Raw genomic sequence first — 15676 nt, 5'->3', positions numbered from 1 at the left:
AAGGATTACTGTTCATTCTTCTTTAAATGTTTGGTATAATTTACCAGTGAAACCATCTATGTGGCCCTGGGCTTTTCTGCTTGAGGAGGTTCTGATGACCAATTTAATTGTTTTACTTCATATTAGTCTGTTCAGATTTTCTGTTCCTTCATGATTTATTCTCAGTAATAAGTTGAATGTTTCTAGGAATTTATTTATCTCTTCTGGGTTATCTAGCTTGCTGGCATATAATTAATTGTTCATAGTCATTTCTCATGATCCTTGATCCTTGGTATTTCTGTGGTATTAGTTGTATCCTTTTTCATTTCTGATTTTATTTATTTGAGTTCTCTCTGTTATTCTGAATTTATTTAGTTAAAATTTGTCCATTTTGTTTCTCTTTTTTAAAAACAGCTCTTAGTTTTATTGATCTTTTCTGGTTTTTTTAGTTAGGTTCTCTTATTTTAGCTTTGAGAATAGAAAGCTTCATTTGTCGAAGGAGCACTTTCTACAAATGAGAAGGATGATTGGTAGTACTGCTGTTTCAGCAACCTCTTTAATGGGGTCTACCCTTTAATTTTCAAAAGCCTTGGCCCTTTAAGTGGGAGTTTAAAAAAAAAATGACCCTTTGTGACTAAATGCCACTACCAGTGTCATGGGCAAAGCCAAGATCAGTGTTTTTCAAACTTTTGACCATACCCACCATAGCAAATACATGTGACATTAGGATCCAGTAAACACATGTAAGTCACAGCTAAAAATTGCAAGAAATAATACATAATTCTAGTTATGTACAGTGCACTACTCTGATGCTCTTTATTCCATTTTATTCTGTGTTATTCTATTCATAGGCCATTGCAGGACGTTTTGGTTTGGTTTTGCATTGCATTGTTTCTACACTGAGGGTCCTAGTTGCGTCTGACCAGGGCCGACAAGGGGCAGCAGAGGGCCCTGTCAGAGCTAACTGACGGGCAGTGCCACCCACCCCGCAGCCTCCCACCGCCACCCAGCATTTGTATTCATTCTTCGTTTCCCTGCAAACGCTCCTCCCAGCTTTTCATGTGACCATATCTTTGTTCTGCACACACTGCCACTTTGTCTGTGGGCCTGCCATGTAAGCCCTCATCTCTGCTCTGGGCGCTGATTGGGTGGTGGCCAGCGGCCTTCCCATAGCCAAAGGATAAAGGGGAGAGGAGGCTGAAATCAAAGTTTTAGGAAAGGCCTGGACTCTGTGCACAAGAAGCCTGTGCCTGGGGAAGGTTGGGGTGGCGGTGATGGCGCCCTGTGGCTAGAGAGTGTGCCAAGGCCAGGGAGTCAGGTTCAGAATTACGGAGTTGTGCTCACTCCCCTTTTCCCTGCCTCTTGCTGCCTGCAGGTAAATTCTACTGCAAACCACACTACTGTTACCGACTCTCTGGCTCCGCGCAGAGGAAGAGGCCAGCAGTGACCCCTCTGTCTGGAAAGGTAATGGGAATCCATCTCTTAGTGGGGGAGAAACAGCAGGTACCCTTTGTTTCAGTGTTGTAGCAAGTCACTGTGTAGCCAGCAGGGCCTGCTGAGTGGCCACTGAATGGCCCTTCCTGTGGGTGGGAAAGGATTGCTTGAAGGGTGGTTGTAGTCCATTTCGGGGAGGGAACCAACTGCCCAAGCCTCATCTAATGCTGCATTTCACTGAAGTGATGTTCTGCCCACCTGCTGAGTTGGATTTGGAAGACTGTGTCAGACCCTCCGTTCTGCTCGCTCTGTGTAACAGAAGACTTTCACCTTGGTAAACGAGCACCTCTCTGAGAAAGGGGCTGGGCTGCAGACAGTCTCTCTGCCCGCCAGGCCTTTGCACTTTCCTTCTGGAAAGTGCCTTTCTCCTTTCTCTTTTTTAAAATGAGAACAACTAGCTCTGCCCTCTGTCTCATCTCCATGATGTCACCTTGTCAGGGAGCAGGCTAGCTACTGCTTCCTTGGGAGGCTCCTGTTCACTGCAGAGGGACTTGTAGCAAGAGGCATACTGGGATGGAGCTGGATTTTGACTCCTCATGATTCCACATGAAATGTGTCCTGGTTTTTTTGGATTTTTAATCCTCACCTGAGGATATTTTTCCTATTTTTTTTTTTTTCCAGATAGAGTGGGAGGGAGAGAGAGAGAAACATTGATGTGAGAGAAATACATCGATTGGTTGCCCTCCCATACAGCCCTATGGCCAGGGATCAGACCTGCAACTCTTCGGTCTGCGGGCCAACACTCTAACTGCTGAGCCAAAACACCAGGGTTGTCCTGGTGTTTCGTTGTTATTGTGTTTTGTTTTGTTTTGTTCCTTTATTAATTTTATAGAGAGAGGAAATGAGAGGAAGAGGAAGAGATAGAAACATGGATGAGAGAGAACATCGATTGGCAGCCTCCTGCACGCCCCCCACTGGGGATTTGGCCCACAACCTGGGCATGTGCCCTGACCAGGAATGGAACTGGCAGCCTCTTGGTGCATGGGTTGATACTCAAACACTGAGCCACACCAGCCAAACTTTTGTTGTTGTTTTTTAATATATGTTACTGATATTTTAGAGAGAGAGGAAGGGCGAGAAAGATAGAAACATCAATGTGAGAGAGAAACATGGAGCTGCTGCCTCCTGTACGCGCCCCACTGGGGATCGAGCCCACAGCCCGGGCATGTGCCCTGACTAGGAATCGAACCGGGACCTCTCAGTCCATGGGACGATGCTGAATCCACTGAGCCACATCAGCCAGGCTGTTCTGGCTTTATAAGGAAAGAAAGATTTACTGTGAGGAATACAGTGGGTTGACTGGTGAGAGCAACAAAACAACCAGTCAGGTGTCATTGCCTCCTGAGATTTGAGTCCTTCAGTCAGTCACTTCTATTTCTTGTGGACTTTCCTAGGAGGCCAGAGGACCCCTGCAGGATGGCGCCACTGCAGACGCAAATAGGCGGGCCAGCACCATCACCAACCCTGCTGATAGAACTCCAGGTAGCCTCACTTCCTTGTTTGGCTGGGTGGCACGTCACTCTCTTGGCCTCTGCGACAAGGCCAGGGGGATGAGCCAGCACCTCCAAAGCAACATTTCTTCGATTGGGCATCAAGTGGCCCAAAACCCTTTGGACTCCTTTTTCATGTGCCAGCTGCTTGCATTCGGAGTCCCCTTTCTCTATGGCCTGTCGGAGGTGCTGGTACAAATCAGAGGGGAGTTTCACTGGCAGACCGTGGGCCAGTAGGGGTGCCATCTGCTAAGCACTGTCACCAAGCTTTGTAATGCTGCTCAGTATCTCAAGGTATTGCTGTAGCGTGGGGCCTGCCCACCTCCATCAAGTACAGGGGGTGGGTACGCCAGGCTCTGTCATCGACCCTGGTGAGGATTCAGTTACTGAGCCTTCTTACAGTTCAGTTTGGAACTCTCGACACAGCATGGAGTTGTGATAAGACCCTGTGATCTGGATTTGCCTTCACCTGAACTTGAAATTCTTCCATCCCATTCCTATTTAGGTATCTAGAGGAACTGACACTCTCTTCTGTTTGACCTGTGGCCACTAAAGGACATGCCCTGTCCTGGTCACTTGGGCCGTTTGAACTTCTAACAAGGACTGAGCCCTAACTGGTCCCCACTCTCGCTAACCATGTCCTTGTGTAAGGAGGTGAAGAACACCACTCTTCCTCTAAACACATTCTTCCCGCACTCTGCAGGGCACTGGCCTCATGGGCACTAAGCTTGTTGTGAAGAATTGTGTTTTTTCCCCTTAAAATAGCCTCTTTCTCTGCTCTGTGTCAAACCAGCCTGTGAGACATGCGCACAGTTCCATAGCCTGATGCCTCAGCACAGGCCAGACTGTGCCCAGCCCAGGTCACCGGGAGGGAGAGGGGAAGTCAGCAGGGCCACCTTTCTGTCCGTCACACATCTCCTCTCGTTCACAGCAAATGTATCTAAAGCAGCCATTGACAAACTCATAAAAATTACCACTTAAACAGTAAAGATTATTAGCTAATACCAGAAACTAAAGAGAAGCAGTTGGGGTAGAAAAGACAAGAATGACCCAGTCAGCCTTCAAATGTAAGGTCCCCAGGGTTACTTCTTTCCCCAGGTATAAGAGCAAATGTGAATCTCGTTCATTCTGGGGGGGAGAAGGTACCAGGCGTGGATGATACCCCTGGTCCAGTGGAGGCTAAGACACAGCTGAGCCAGATGATCTCAGCTCCTTCTACAGCGTGTGCCCTTATTATAACTTGGGGAACTTTTTAAGTGCCCTCCAGGTTGGACCCACGTTTTATAGCAATGTTTAAGCCATGAATGACTTTGAAAGCTTCTGTAGCCTTGAAACCCTTTACAGTCTGTCTCTGTCATGACGTGTCAATAGCCCTGCAGAACCAGGGGAGTGACAGAGAAAAATAACCTAAGGGTCCTGGCCGATTTGGCTCAGCGGTTAGAGCGTCAGCCTGCGGTCCGGAGAGACCCGGGTTCGGTTCCCGCTAAGGGCATGTACCTCAGTTACAGTTTGTCCCCGGCCCTGGTTGGGTCGTGTGGGTGGCAGCCACTCGATGTGTCCCTTTCACGTCGATGTTTCTCTCTCTCTCTCTCCCTCCCACTCTATCTGAGCAAAATAATGAAAAATGTCCTTGGGTGAGGATAAAATAAATAAATAAATAAATAAATAAATAAATAAATAAATAACCAAAGGGATCTAGACCGAAGTTTGGGCTCTGCGCTCGAGAATGTGCGTTTGACCAGGTCTTAGTCCAGCATGGACTTTCCAAGGAACCTAGCTGCTCAGTAAAACAAGTCAAAGAAATTAAACTTTCTTTTGGGGTATAGAGTACAGAATCTTCTTTAAAAGGAATAAACGCAGTGAGGTTTAGGTTGTTCCTGAGTAAGCTGCGTGTATTCACTTTTCCTTCTGGTTCAGTTTGCCATCTTTTGTCTGGTTGGAAAGCTTAATGGAGTCCGGGTTTGTAGGACTGGTACAGAATTGAGGGTTCCGCAGGGAAGGAGAAGAACACACAGCAGGGAGAGAAGGTGAGGTTGGTTAGGCAATCATATCCTTTGCAAACCGATCCCCAGTCTTGATAGAGGAAGACAAAGGGTGCGAGTTGGCCATGTGGTTAAAGAATCAGAGCGACCACAGAATAATCGAAACCCTGAGGAAAAGTCAGTCCCCATGGTTCTTGATTCTGAAGGTGACGTGCCTGTTATAGCACAAGGGGTTCAAGAGGTGGCATCCCAAAGAACGAGGCAGGCACTGTCCCCAGGCTAAGGGACCCTCGGTGGCAGGAAGGCCGGGGCTCGGGGCTGACGAGAAGCAGTTAGAACCTGCCTCTGGAGACGCACGCTTTGGGACATCACAGCCTCCAGAGCAGTGGCACTTGCCCTGGGCGGGGTCTGGTGTCGCTGGCCTTCCAGGAAAAGAGCAGAATCACGGGCGGTCTTCTGTGGTTGCCTGAAGAGATATTTTCCCCCTTTGATAGGGATTTCCTTCTTTATATCCCAAATTAAGCATTGATTGGTTCACTGACATTTCCGTTTGAAAAGCTTCAGGAAACAGGTGCTTCAGCATTCTGCGTGTGTGTCATAGGTAGCGGTCATTGACCCAGGTCCATGCAGGTCTTCTCTGCTGTGCTCGAGATAAGAAAAGGCTGTACTGAGTGACCTTGATTCTGCCTGGTACACACACACCATCCTCCTGACCCGCACTCCCAGGGCCAGAGCTGGCACTTGACCCTGCTCTGCTTGTTTTTTGTGCTGCCTCTTTATCCTGTGGCATTTCTCTCCTGTCCCTTAGTCCTTTCCTCATGTGCCAAGCAGCAAGCACCGCCCACAGTGCCGCCTGTCCCTGGCAGCCTGGTCCGTAACCGCTGCCGGCTCTGTCTGCAGGGCATTGTTCAGTGTTGTTGCTATGTGCGTTTACTACAGAAATCCTCTTTTCTGTTCTCAGAATCTGTAACTGCTTCATTTCCAAGCTTCTTATACTGAACTGCAATAGATTAGTGGGCCTGGCACAGATTTTCCTCTCCTGGGCTCATGGTACCCACCCTGACCTCAGGAACATTTTGGACAACGGTAGGCAGAGAAAGAAAAACCCCAAAAGCGATATTTTCCTCCAGAATGCAAGACCTTGAATTGCAGGTTTGGGTCCTTTTTTGTCCGGAGGAGACCCCTCTGCATCTCGTATAGTTGATAACCAGGAGTGAGCGTGAGGCCGTGGGTGTCGTCACAAGACACGGAGGATCTTGTCTTCTAGGCCAGGCCCAGAGCTGGGATGGGACAGACATGTGGCTGTCTCGTCCAATGGAAAAGCATCCCTAACTTACACAGGTGCCCGGCAGAGTAACACCAGGCAGGTGCCTGCTCCCGTCCCCAGACACCCGCGGCATGATCCATTAGGGCTCATAGTTCGGATGCTGAGTGGGCGTGAGGAAATGCAGGCATTTCTCCGCACACCAGCCAGAATAGCCACGCTGTACAAGAAATTCCATTCGGCCCTGGGGCTCCTCTCTGGCGGGAGGAACTTAGGAAATCTCACTGTAAATTCCTTAGGGGCATTTTTGGAAAAACTGTTAGTAGAGCAAAGAGGTGTTACAATCCAGCTTAACAGCCCAACTATACCCCAAGAGTCATAGTTAATGGTGATGTGGATATTTATTTATATACACATATCTATTTATATAGGTTTAATTTCATATATATGAGTAGATATTTATATATTGTGATCTAAATAATAATAATAATGAAGCTGAGTTTTTAAAAATGTTTTTATCAATAAGACAGAAACATGAATAGGCTGCCTCCTGCAGGCCCCCTCGTGAGGAATCTCGAGCCTGAAACTGGGGTGTGTGCCCTGACCAGGAGCTGAGCCACTGAGCCACAGCAGCTGGGGAACACTGACGCTGCTTCCACAGCGTCTCATTCCTTGGTTCTGGAAACCGAGGTGTTATCCTCTGAGAGCCACTGGTCTGGCTCAGTGCTCGGGTCAGACTGGGAGGGGACACAGCAGCTAGCACACCTGTGGACATGCAGCTTGGGGCGGGTAGCTCAGAAAATGGGCAGTACACACTCCCAACCTCAGGAATTTGACTCGAGCAAACTAGGAAAGCATGGGTTCTGCTGCTCATGAAACACCACCGAGAACCAGACCCCACCTTGCCTCTGCTTCCTCCCAGGCCCAGCCACCTGCCCCACTGGCTAGTCACTGCAGCTGGCTGCTGTCTCTGCAGGGCAGTGGGACACCCCTCCTAAAGAGGCCCAGAGTGGCTGTGAAGGTGTGACCAGTGCATTAGCGGGCCCCCTTTCCCTGCCACCAGCGTGGGCAGGGTGGGGCAGGCAGCAGGCCGGCCCCTAACAGTGGTGCAGAGCGGCCTGTGCGGGGGGAGTGAGCCCGGGGCATGTCCCGTCTACCTCTGGCCTTCTCTGAAGCCTTTATTTTGCCCTTGTTTCTAACCTGTGCTGTTGTGAGTTTTTTGTGTGTCTCTTTGTTAGTTTTTTTATTTCATTGTGTAACTTTGTTTTTGCAGTTTCTGTGAAACTAAGGTGTTGTGCTTTTAATTTTTTTTAACCAATGTTACCGTTCTTATTTAAGAGAATAAATTCCAAACAATCTTCAGGTTTCTGAGTTTTTCTTTTCCTTACCTTTTTCCTGATCGGAGGGTGGGAAAGGGGGTAGCTCAGGCTGGTCTTGGAGTGGGCTTGGGGCCACCATGAAGCAGGGTGGGGCGGGGCAGGGAGAAAGCAGAGTGTGTTAAAACGAGGAAGCAGGGTATTTGCACCTGAAATACAGGTTCTCGTGAATGGCAGGGCCCTGTAGCGGCCGGCCGTGGGCAGGCAGAGCAGGAAACGTGCCCCTTGCCCCATGTTGGTCAGCCAGCATGAATGGCCTGAGGGCGATGGCAGATGGAGGGGTGGACATCCTCCACCGAGTGGCGTCTACCGTGGGGACACAGCCTGTTCTGACGCTAGCCGGCTGCCGGGGGGGGGGGGGGGGGCTGGGTGCAATCGTCTCCTCTGCCTTGAGGCCTGTGCCTTAGGTGCAGTGACCTTGCTCTGGTGACATTGAAGGTGCTTGCTCTGTGCCCCTGCTGACGTCTCTCCCATGACATCTTTCCTGTGACCTGGACTGAGCTAGGATATCCAGTTCTACTTGTCCACGCAAGCCTGGAGGAGGAGCCTGTCCCCTTCTCACACCCACGACTGCCTTTGCAGCAGGTGCCTCTTGTGCTGGGTCAGCATGCCCACCGCAGTGGCACGGCCCGGCTTTGGTGCTGTGGGGGAGCACGCAGTGCCAAGTCTGCTCCTGCTGGGCGCTAGGAACGTGGGTGTCTGTCGTCAACAAGGCCTTCCTGGCCTGCTCGACTCTGAAGCAGCCCCTGGGACTCGAGGATCTCATGGGTTTCCCACAGGACAGAGCAGCAGCGTATTGGGCTCTTGGCACTCTGGATGGTCGGTCCCGTCAGAGTCGGCATCGCTCCGTAGGCTGCACTCTGCCTGAGCCCTGTGGTTTGTGTCATTGTCATCTTCAGCGCGCCACTGGCACAGACACTGTCCCAGCAGAGTTCAAACAGCCTCTCGTAGCCTGCTCGTTCTCACCACCCCCAATCTCCAGTCTGTTGCTCCCATTCTCTGAAGTAAGTCGGTCAGTCTCTGGGTGTCCACAGAGGGCTGAGGCAGCACTGGGCGAGGGGGACGCCGTGGGTGACGGCACGCTGAGTCGCGGTGAGGAGGACCGGCTCGAGCCTTCGCCGCTCTTGCCTTCGCCCCCATGAGAAGAGAGAGGAGACCCGTGTGCAGGCCACGCCCTGAAGCACTGGGAAAGGCGGGGCGCGCAGCGTGACTCTGCCGCCCGCTGTGCAGACCCTGGAGAGCTCCCTGTGGGTCCGTTTCTTTCTGAAACTTGTTGAAGTCCATTCTCTTTTTCTCTCACGTTCCCTGGTGATTCCCCTCATTTGGAGACTCCCCAGGAGGGACCTTGTGCAGACTGGAGACAACACCAGCAGCGGAAGTGGGACCATCATTTCCTACTAAAGATAGGGTAGGGTGACGCCATGGAGGGCACAGGCCCCACAAGTGCCCCCCAAGGTACACATGGAGGACACAGACCCACGTGGGGCTCTCGTAGTGTAACAGCCAGGCAGGGGATTCCAGGAAGAATCCTCCCTGAATTCTAGTCTTTCGAAGCTCTAAAACTTCATCAGCACTCCAAAGCCAGCCCTTAGCTGGCTGCTCACCCAAGTAGCCAGCCAGCAAGTGCCAACAAGTAGATTAGTCATAGTGAAAACGGGAGGGAGTCGGGGTGCCAGTCCCTGCCTAGGTGAGGTGTGGGCTGCTGGTCCCCGTCACGGCCCACAGGTGTCGGCTGTGTGTGGGCTGCCGAGGCCCTTTCTTCACAGCGCTCCCTGTCTCTCCGCCACTGGTTTTCTGGAAGGGATAGGCGTTTCTGTGCATGAACACCTTCCACACACCTCGAAAGAGGCAGGGCTCCAGGCATATGCACTCTCTTTGAATTACTTCCAGGTTCACCAGCCACAGGAACACCGGCTCCTTTTCACTTCCTGTGGGTCGACTTCCGCGTAGCTCCGCGTCCCTTATGAACGGTTTCTGAGCGCTGCCGAGGCACTCGGGGCCTCCCAGAAAGACAGTGGGCGAGAGGCGAAGTCATTGCCGGCCAAGCCCAACGCAAGCTCGCTGAGCTCAGCCTTGCCTTGGAGCTGTGGTTCCCCTCCCAGCACTGGGCCGTGCAGTCAGATTGCTCCCGAAACAGGAGGAAGGCTCGCCCCTCCCAGAGGCCGCTCGTTGGCATAAAGGGGAGTCTGGGACACCTTTCAGCAGCAGGGAGTCCAGGGCCCCAGCTCTGCCTTGCTATACAGCAAACTTCCTTGGGGCCATGCTGGATGATCGGTAGGAAAATGCCTACCAGAGTCAGAAGTCCTGCTGGCCACTTACATTCAGTTCTCTTTCTCTCTGTGTGCTTGTGCAGTGCATTGACTGTACCCTAATCGCATGAAGCCGTCCCAGGTGTGCCTGTTCACTGACCGAGTTCTTTCTCCTGTGCTTCTGTAAAATACAAGGATCGTTTCCACTACCGCTATTATTTCGTAGTGTAGCCTGATTTCTTTTAGATCCTTGGCAGGAATTGTAATATAAAATAATTATTTTATATGAAGTAGCCCCTGTCACCAGAAGAACTCAGACCCTTACTCTCCCAGCCACCTGCTTCTCTGAGACTCCAGAGCCACCTTCCTGCACCCTGCCTCCCCGTGTCCCAGAGCCAACTCCCCGAGAAAGGTGGGCCAGCTGAAAGGGAAGGGCCCGCAGTCAGTCACTGAGGACCAGTGGTGCTAGGCAGGGCCCAAGGGGCCAGAACTGGGCCTCTGGTTTTGATTTTCCTTAACAAACACGACAAACTCAGGCTGTCGCCCTGGCCGAGGCCGCAGGGCTCGAGTCCTGGGCCGGCAGAGCCGGGAGGCTGCGGAAGGGAGCGCCAGAGGCTCGGCTCCTGGCGGCTGGGGTGCTCGGGACCCACTCTCACGGGGCCCGGGAGTGTGCCAGGAGGTGACCAGCACAGGCTTCTTGGACTGAGCTCAGCCTAGTAGCTAAGAAGTAGCTGGTGTAGACTGTAATGGAATTATAACAGCTTATTGATTCTTGTCTCCCTGTTTTCTAGAACTAAGTCAGGACCTACAAAGACCAGTATTGGAGAGAGACCAGCTATCAGATATCCTTCCCACCATTTTACCAACTCGAGACTTTCTTGAGTTAATAGGTTCTTCTTTTTCAAGTAAATAGTCTGTCCTAGAATTTATTCGAATGTGGATTGCGCCAAACCAGCTACCTGCCTGCCTTTTAGCTGAGCTCACCTTTCTCAGGGAGTCGCGGTGGGAAGCCCAGGGCAGCCCAGGCCTGCAGGAGCGGGTGCGCCAGGTGCCTGGAGTAGCCAGGGTGATGGGGAGGAACGGGCAGCTGGAAGTAAGAGCCTGTCTTACTGGCTTTGCTACGATGCCGATGCCGACAGCCGGTAACCACCTTCCGTGCTGCTGACATACCGTGACGAGGGCTGTCAGTGTTTACAGCCAAGAGAGCCCCTTCTCTGATGAAGTCTTTTCTCAGAATGTAAGGAGCCCTGGCCAGTGTGGCTCCGTTGCCTGGGCGTCGTCCCATACTCTAGAGGTCACCAGTTTGAGTTCCAGTCAGGGCCCATGCCTGGGTTGCAGGCTCGATCCCTGGTGGGGTCATGCAGGAGGCAGCTGATTGATGTCTCTCTCTCTCCCTTCCTCTCCTGCTAAAATCAATAGAAACAAAAACATTTTTTAAATAAGGAGTAAAACTTGAAGTGCGCTAACTCCTGTTCTCCCCCGTGTGATCAGTACTAATTAGTTTACCGTAGTAGCCTTTGTCGTGCTGACTTGGTAAACTGGAGGAAGACTGGTAAGAAGAGAGCTGGCGGGAAGCGCTCACCAGGCACTGGGCTCTGTCTCGTGCTCAGTGTGTTCGCGCTGACTCTCGCAGCTGTACGTAGGTATCATTTTGCAATGGGGAGACAGGCACACAGAAGTCAAGCCGGCGGTCGGGGCAAGCGCTGGAGACACGAGTGCAGCGTGCCCACTGTGCTCACACGGCTCCTGTGCAGCCTCCTCCTGTGCAGTGCGTCCACTGTGCTCACACAGCCCCTGTGCAGCACGTCCACTGTGCTCACACGGCCCCTGTGCAGCCTCCTCCTGTGCAGCACGTCCACTGTGCTCACACGGCTCCTGTGCAGCACGTCCACTGTGCTCACATGGCCCCTGTGCAGCACGTCCACTGTGCTCACACGGCCCCTGTGCAGCACGCCCACTGTGCTCACACGGCCCCTGTGCAGCACGCCCACTGTGCTCACACGGCTCCTGTGCAGCCTCCTCCTGTGCAGCACGTCCACTGTGCTCACACGGCTCCTGTGCAGCCTCCTCCTGTGCAGCACGTCCACTGTGCTCACACGGCTCCTGTGCAGCCTCCTCCTGTGCAGCACGTCCACTGTGCTCACACGGCCCCTGTGCAGCACGTCCACTGTGCTCACACGGCCTCTGTGCAGCCTCCTCCTGTGCAGCACGTCCACTGTGCTCACACAGCCCCTGTGCAGCGCGCCCACTGTGCTCACACGGCCCCTGTGCAGCGCGTCCACTGTGCTCACACGGCCCCTGTGCAGCACGTCCACTGTGCTCACACGGCTCCTATGCAGCACGTCCACTGTGCTCACACGGCCCCTGTGCAGCGCGCCCACTGTGCTCACACGGCCCCTGTGCAGCCTCCTCCTGTGCAGCACGTCCACTGTGCTCACACGGCCCCTGTGCAGCCTCCTCCTATGCAGCACGTCCACTGTGCTCACACGGCCCCTGTGCACCCACCTGTCGGCCGGTGCTCAGGAAGGGTCTGTGTGCAGCTCCTCGAGTAAGATGTTGATTGAACATGCATGCGTGCCTGGGGTTCTCACTCCTGGGGTGGACACGTCCCCCAGTTCCTTTGCAGTGACCCCAGGCTGGGAACAGGCCTTTGGAAAGAGTGTAGACTGAAGAGTGAAGGGTGTCGTGACCGCTCTGTGAAGAGAAAATCCCTCAGAGGCATAGAGGAAGAGAACGGTAACCCCTGAGCTGACTGAGTAATACGAAATGGACTCGACTCCTCTTCATGTTCTCCTTCTCAGCTGTTTTTAATTGCAGCAGTAGGTGTGTATGATTTTAGATGTGCAGCACTAATTCAGTGTGTGTACACTGCGCACTTATCACAACCAAGTCTCGTTGCCACCCATCATCACACAGTTGACCCACTTCACCCATTTTGTTCCCAAACTCTGCCCCTCTGATAACCACCAGTCTGGCCTTGTTTCTGTTTGGTTTGTACAGTTTGTTCTGTTTTATGTAGCTCCACATGTGAGTGAAGTCATGCGGCATTAGTCTCTGTCTGACTGACTTCACTTAGCAGAGTGCCCTCAAGTCCATCTGTGTCATCGCAAGTGGCGGTATTTCATCTGTTCTTGCAGCTGAGTAGTATTCCATTGGGTATATGTACTACTTTTCTTTTTTAATCCTCACCCAAGGATATTTTTACATAAAATAGGAGGGAAGAAAGGAAAGAGAAGCATCGATGTGAGAGAGACACATTGATTGGTTGCCTCCCACGTGACCCCAACCAGGGCTGGGGATCAAACCTGCAACCGAGGTACGTTGCAGGAATCGAACCCGCGACTCCGGTCCAAGGGCCAACACTCTAACTGCTGAGCCACACTGGCCAGGGCTGCACCACATCTTCTTTACCCAGTTATCTACTGATGGACATTCAGGTTGTTTCCATATCTTGGCTACTGTAAATAATGCTGCAGTGAATCAACTCTGTTTTTGTTCACTACAAATACAATCAAGTGTGATGTGGTATTAGTAAGAGTAAGCCTAGAACAGCTCCTCTCTGCCCCTCCGAGGGACATGTGTCCTCGCAGCAGTCTGGAGGTGGAGGCTGTGCTCGGGGCAGGGGTGCTCCCTGTTCTCTGGTCCCAGTGTAATCACTTCTCACTCACATACCTTTGCTCATTCTCTTTCTATACAGTCTTATTCTATTATACTTTTGTAAAAGGCCCCAGAGACAGATGAGCTCCCATTCTCATTCCGTGCTGCTTCCACAGTCCTTAGAAGACAGGACCTGCCTGCCCCGCGGGCGTGGGGTGTCGGGGCAGAGAGAGGTGCTTGTCTGCTGCTCTTTGTACTGACAGCTCGGGCAGAGTCACCCGTGGCAGGAGGGGAGCCTGGATGTCTCTGCCCGAGTTTGAGCCACTTTGGACTGAACTCGCGTGAAAGGACTGCCTTTTACATCTTTGGGATAAGTGTACGTGTCATTGCGGATGAGCAGTTTGGGTTTCACTCGTTGGGTAAAGTTTGCTTCGGGCACAGAAGGTCCTTCGGAAAGCCTGAGCGTGCGCAGACACAGCCGTGGACAGGCCCTGGCGGCCGCCAGAGGCCAGAGGTAGAATGTGTTTAGAAGCAGGAGGGACAGAAGAGGTGAGAGCACAGGGAGAAAGGTCTCCGCCGAGTCACCGAGTCTGGTTTTCCCCCTGGGCTGAGGGGGGCTGAGAGGATGCCCAGGGCTCGCCCATCTCGCAAGCGTCCGGCGTCCAGCCAGGGAAAAGTAAGTGAAGAGAGAACAGCTCATCAAACTTATTTTGGTCTCTTTCATTTCTACTCTGGCCAAATAGTAGGGCTGACATGCAAGACAAACGTGACATGTGTGGTAGCTTCAGCGGCGCCGCAGAGAATGAACCGAGTCGGGATCGCTAGTGGATCTGTGCGGTGAGGGTGTCAGCCGTCTCACGCTGCCTCTCTTCCCGGGACCTCTGGAAAAGCCAGCGGCGCTCTGTCTGCCGCAGCAGTCCTCCCCGACCCTTCCGTTGTGTTACCACTGGCCTCTTGCTTTGGTGTCCAAGACGAAGATCACGAGCTTCCTGCTCTGTGCTCTTGTTGTTTTTAATCCTCACCCGAGGATATATTGATTTTCAGGTAGAGTAGGGGGCAGGGAGAAAGAGAGAGAAACATTGCTGTGAAAGAGACACATCGACTGGCTGCCTCCCTCACCACCCTGACCAGGACCAGGGATTGAACTGCAACCCAGGCTCGTGCCCTTCACCGGAATCGAGCCCGTGACCCGTTGGTCCACAGGCCAGCGCTCTAACCACTTGATCAATCGAACTGGTCTGATCAAGGCATGATCAGAGTACTTGGTGGATTGGTTGGCCTGACTGAGGAGAGATTAGAAATAGTCTGATGTAACTTAGACCCAGGTTTCCCACGCTCAGTCCTGTTGGCATTACGGGCTACATAATTCTTTGTTGTGGACTGATGTCCTCGTCACTGAAGTAGGATATTTGGCGTTTCCCTGGCCTATTCTGGTTAGATATCAGTGCAGTCCCTTCCCAGGTTGTGACAGCCGAAAATGTCTCCAGACATTGCCAAGTGACCCGGGAGGAAAAGCACCCCATGGATAACCACTGATCTAGACTAAAGTCAAAAGAAGAAAGGACCTGACAATGGCATACAGTCAACCACATTCTGTGGCGCCCCGGGAGCTCGGCGAGGACAGTGATGGAGGTATCGGATCACGCACCGAGTGCCCTGGTCTGCGTCTCGCTGCCCACTCACGTGCTCCCCGGGCATGGGCGCCTGGGTGCAGCCCGCACCCTGTGCCAAGACTGTGTGCTAGCGGACCCTTACCGAACAGTTTAGAAGGCAGGACTCGGAAATCCGCTAAGAACAAGAGTTCTCATGTTTTTTTCCTGTACCACAATAAATTGTCCCTGCACCCCCAAAATGTGCCCATTTTGTGGGGACAGCAGCCTCGAAAAATTGAATTGGGTCTAAATGGAACAAGCATGACCTTGATGAGAGAAGATGCTAGTCTGAGTTCCAATTCCATAGCATTAGCATTGCTGTCCTCTGCGCCCAGTGTCCTCAGTTCACGAAATTATAACATGGAAAAATGCTGTCTGCTGCTCTCTACGCGTAAGGTTGTCATAGAGAGCAGGTCATCTAACTGTATGGAAACTGGCCCTGGCCAGTGTGGCTCCGTGGTTAGAGCGTCAGCCCACACACTAAAGGGTCATGGGTTCGGTTCCTGGTCAAGGGCACGTACCTGGTTTGCAGGTTCCATCCCTGGCTGGATCGGGCACATGCAAGAGGCAGCCAATTGATGTGTCTCTCACAT

The 15676-nt window shown here is 52.3% G+C and overlaps 1 protein-coding gene across 9 annotated transcripts in view; it reads left to right on the top strand.

The window, feature by feature from the left end:
- The window catches only part of MICAL3 (microtubule associated monooxygenase, calponin and LIM domain containing 3), a 117872-nt gene that overhangs the window by 45541 nt on the left and 56655 nt on the right, over positions 1 to 15676 (top strand). For 7 of the 9 annotated variants that reach the window (XM_036252743.1, XM_036252742.1, XM_036252740.1 and 4 more), the window contains 2 exons: positions 1355 to 1443; positions 2868 to 2955. In XM_036252743.1, the coding sequence (XP_036108636.1) occupies positions 1355 to 1443; positions 2868 to 2955 (177 nt within the window). Of the gene's footprint in view, positions 1 to 1354; positions 1444 to 2867; positions 3216 to 15676 lie in introns of those variants that run through there. The other 2 variants (XR_004958363.1, XM_036252750.1) reach the window with 2 other exon arrangements.

Source organism: Molossus molossus, unplaced genomic scaffold (genome assembly GCF_014108415.1).
Source record: "Molossus molossus isolate mMolMol1 unplaced genomic scaffold, mMolMol1.p scaffold_m16_p_10, whole genome shotgun sequence".
Taxonomy (NCBI): Eukaryota; Metazoa; Chordata; class Mammalia; order Chiroptera; family Molossidae; genus Molossus; species Molossus molossus.
This window is presented reverse-complemented; position numbering and strand designations above follow the sequence as displayed.